Source organism: Nicotiana tabacum, chromosome 8, assembly GCF_000715075.1.
Source record: "Nicotiana tabacum cultivar K326 chromosome 8, ASM71507v2, whole genome shotgun sequence".
Classification (NCBI taxonomy): domain Eukaryota; kingdom Viridiplantae; phylum Streptophyta; class Magnoliopsida; order Solanales; family Solanaceae; genus Nicotiana; species Nicotiana tabacum.
Window position 1 is genome coordinate 62,507,708 of NC_134087.1, and position 4,507 is coordinate 62,512,214.

Genomic DNA, 4,507 nt, shown 5'->3' on the forward strand with positions numbered 1-4,507 from the left:
TCCATCTGTTACTATCTTTTGAATAAAGAAATGACAAGTTAGATTGTTGATTTCATGACCATATATAAATATGTATGTTTATTACATTTAATTATCAGATCTATCGACATTTGCTGTTAAAACTATATGCTTAAGCTAAAAGCTAAACTAAAATCACTTCTTTTTCTTTGAAAATTCTATCTGATGTTCTAGAATGACATTTATGTGAACTACCTTGATGTCTACCTTCTGTTAAGTGTGATTGTTCATCCTAAGCAAACCATGCTGACTCTATCTACTTTCATCTTGTTTTGTTTAACATATAACTGATCTTGTTTCTCTTCTTCTGTTTCTTTTTTCTTCTGAAACTGATTTCCAATGTGAATTTGGATCTCAGCATGTGTATTTTTCTAATAAACATTAGTTGTTTGCATCTGAACATTATATAAAATTTTAATCTGTTTCATGTTTGCTTGATAAGTTGAGATTCAGTAGATGTTTTTTGAAGGTCACTACTTGTGGATCCAGTCACCTGTTGGTTTGATTTGCAATTCAAGGCATTGAGCAAGTTACATCTCTTTGACATTTATTTGATTTTGGGTCTTTTATATTCTGATTGTCTAAAGCTCGGGAACTCTGTAATAAAGGGTGGGTTTAGTGACTTTGAGCCATGATTATGTATATGGTAAACAACAGTATATGTGTTTAAGGGCTTATTTAGAAAGTTTATGGTTCACTCATTGTATCAAATTTGTTATATCATTTAACCTTGTCTTCTACTACTTGAAAGGGTGCCATAGTGTAAAAAAAGAAAAATAATAGTTTTGTTGTTAATTAAATCATTGTAATTATCAGTAGGTCTACAATTGTTATTTTGAATTATCTTCTTCAAGTGTTTAAAATACAGTATAGCTTATTCATATTTTGCGCGCAATAGTGTAAATGCCAGTGGATGAATTAGCTCCTACCTTTTGTCATTCGGGCTTCCTTGGGGGAGCCCAATGCCGAAAACAGCTTGGTTAAGGCATGCTGAGAGTTCACCTGAATGTTTGCTTTCCTAATGGACCTTTGGTTTGTACCCACTAAAATGTGTATGAGATTTGGTTGGGCCATGGGCCAGCTTTAGTTATTGTGATAGCGGCTTAATTTGAGCCCAAATTTTAAAATTGACTTGCGTTAATTTAGTTACAGATCTTCCCTCACCTCCTTCTTTATCACATGAAAACAAAATATAGATTCAAGTTTTAGTCTGTTTAAGATTAGAATAGTTTCCTCGAACCCACAACGTTTTTTTATAATCATGCCACCCAACGAAATATTAGATCTAGTATAAACGAACCTTCGAATACCGTAGTTTGCTTTAATTGGGTACAATCTTTTAAAATAAATTGAGGAGCGCCATTCATAAATAAATTCCATAATCTATGGCCCTCACATTAATACCAAAACTAGTGTGAAAAATACTTGGAACATTCATAACTAGTGTAGAAAACACTTTGAGCATTCGTAGCTTGCTTTAAGAGGGTTTTATAATAAATCACCACAACTACGGGTACGGCTCCCGTGGCGTAGTCGTGATATATAATTCCCAAATTCGGGTGTGCATTTCATGTGACCCGATCCTAACAACTTCGAACAATAATAAAATAAACATGTCGTGAATCGCGGGTGCATTTCATGTAGCATGGTTTGTGGTGTGCTCTCAAATAAACAAGTGTACGACAATCGTAACTTGTTCAAGAAATAATTTCATAAATCCTAAAAAAAGCGGTTAAACATAATTAAAAGCGGTTATAAAGTTAAAAATGCACAATAGGTTTAAAACATATAGTAAATCAGGTAATTAGGCTAATTATTAATAGTTAAGCGACCGTGCTCAAACCACGAAATCCGAAAATTCCTAACACCTTCTCTCAGGTTAACAGAATTTCGTATCTAGTATTTTTGGTTTCGTAGACATTTAAATAAAGTCGATTTTCCTCAATTTGGGATTTAAAATAAACCGGTGACTTGGGACACCACAATAAATATCCTAAGTGGCGGCTCTAATTAAATTTAAAAAAAATTCATTTCGATTTATGTCACTTTAATTGAAAATACTCCCTTATATCCCTTCGGGTGGGAAAAAGGAGGTGTGACAATTAGGAAGACCAAAAACCATATTCTTCTGAAGTAACAGTTTTAGTCCTCCAAAATTTAGATGTCCATATATGTAATGCCAGAGCCATGCTTGACTATCCAACTTCGCTGAAAAATAAAAATTGGTAGAGCCAATATCTTGCACATGAAGCGGGAAAAGTTTATTTGCACTCATCTTAGCTTCAGCAATCAACCCAAGATTAGAATCTAGGATTCTGCAAATTCCATGCTTGATAGACACTTCATAGCCGTTCTCTTGAAGTTGACCCACACTAATAAGATTTTTCTTTAAATCCGGTACAAGGAACACATCAGAAATAATATGCACAGATGAAGATTTTGTTTGAACTTTTACCTTCCTTTTCCTTTGGTAGCAAGTCGGGAATTGTCGCCTAACTTGACTGTTGTGCGAAAAGTTTCATCCAATTCAGAAAATGTAGATTTTTCTCCACACATATAGTTGCTACAACCTGTATCTAAATAACATAAATCCATGTGGCGTTCTTCTGTGGATTGAGACACCATCAACAAAGAAACCTCTTCCTCCGTCTCAGTAACTTCTGTAAAATTAGAGTTTTCTCCACGTACATTTTTCAAATTTGTACGACATTCAGAACGATAATGGCCATACCTGTGACACCTATAACACTCAATGTGGGACTTATCTGCAGACCTTGGCTTCCCATTTGACGAGTGTTGTTGATCACGACCATGCTGACCATTCTTTTTGTGAGTTCCTTCTTTAGCTTTGTTTGAGTTTCTTCCCTTCCACTTGTTCCTTCGACACACAGAATCTTTGAAGGTTGTGATTGCTTGCAAGGCTTGCTCCTCCGTATCTTGCTTAACAATTTTCTGCTCATGAACCATCAAAGAATTTTGTAGTTCATCAAATGAAAGAGTATCAAGATCTTTCGACTCTTCAATGGAGCAGATAATAAAATTAAATTTAGGCAACATGGACCGCAGGATCTTCTCGACGATAGTAACATCTGCAAGCCTCTCTCCATGAATTCACATCTTGTTTGCAATTGCCAATGTGCGTGAGAAGTACAACGATACCGACTCTCCCGATTTCATACGCAGGGTTTCAAACTCACCTTGTAGAGGCTCGCTTTGCCCTTGCATTCCCTTGGTATTTGTCATAGAGTCCCAGATTTTCTTTGACGTATCCTTGCAAAGAAGAATTATTTCCAATATCGAACGATCAATGGCTTGGAAAAGATAGTTCTTTGCCTTCAATTCTCTCAACCTTTGTGCTTCAAGTTGTGTCTTTTGAGCATTTGTTAGAACAACATCCGCTCCAGGTTCTTGAATTCCACCATTAACAACTGCCCATAACTCTTTGGACCTCAAAAGGTTTTCCATGAGCATGCTCCAATGGTCATAATGGACATCAAAACGAGGAATGGCTGCTTGCACAAAGTTGTTCTCTGAAGTCATAGATGAACAAAGTTATGGATAAACTCTCCCTCCCTCAAACATCTAACCTAGCTCTGATACCACTGTTAAAAATCTGGAAGAAAATTAGATAAACACAAAGTAATTTTGGGGAGATAAGATTATTGCAATAAAATTCAACAAAGAACAAGTCTTTTATAAAGGCGATACAATTCCTAAATTATCTGAAGCACTAAGCCATAAAGGCAGTTAAATCAAACTCACTTAGTCAACAAAGTACATAACTCCCCCATATACCCATAAGACTAGGAAAGCAGAAACTAACTAATTAAAATATTTAACAGGGATAGAATAAAATAGGACAGAAGGTGTGTTTGGTAGGAAAGAAAACATGTTTCGGAAAATATTTTTCAATTTTTTCATGTTTGGTTGGCTTAAATGTTTTGGAAAACATTTTCCTTATGAACTCATTTTCCTTCAATTGGAGGAAAATATTTTCCTTATCAAGAGAAGGGAAAATATTTTCCAAAACTCCTTCTCAACTTTCCCCACCCTCACCAACTCACCCCACCCCCTCTCTTCAAAAAAAGGCTTTTTATTTATTTTTCAAATTTCAGTTTTTCCGTTACCATCAACCCCCCACCTCCCGTAAAAAATATTATTTTTTTACCTTTTTTTTGCAATTTTAAATTTTTGTTTTTTCGTTTTTCTGCACCCCCCAACCTGCCCCCAACCCCACGCAATTTTTTTTTTTTTTGTAATTTCAAATTTTTATTTTTTCCGTTTTTCTGCCCACCCACCCCCCACCCCCTGAAAAAAAATTTAAATAGATTTTTTAGTTTTAGAATTTTTATTTATCGGTTCAAAAGTTCAAAATTTTATAAGTTCCAAAGTTATTAGTTTGGAGGTTTATGTGTTTGGAAGTTTACGGGTTCGAAATTCCGAGGTTTCGAAAGTTTATAAAATTTGTGGGCTCGGAAGGTTGTTGGTT

At 35.1% G+C, this 4,507-nt stretch overlaps 1 protein-coding gene across 1 annotated transcript; it reads right to left on the minus strand.

The window, feature by feature from the left end:
- Window positions 1-245: 245 nt before the first annotated feature.
- Window positions 246-3,558, minus strand: LOC142163120 (uncharacterized). Its single transcript, XM_075220374.1, has 4 exons — window positions 3,216-3,558; window positions 2,474-3,035; window positions 2,138-2,333; window positions 246-389 (listed from the first exon to the last, which is right to left on the minus strand). The coding sequence occupies exons 1-4, from the start codon at window positions 3,556-3,558 to the stop codon at window positions 246-248; spliced, it is 1,245 nt and encodes a 414-aa protein (XP_075076475.1).
- Window positions 3,559-4,507: the final 949 nt, after the last annotated feature.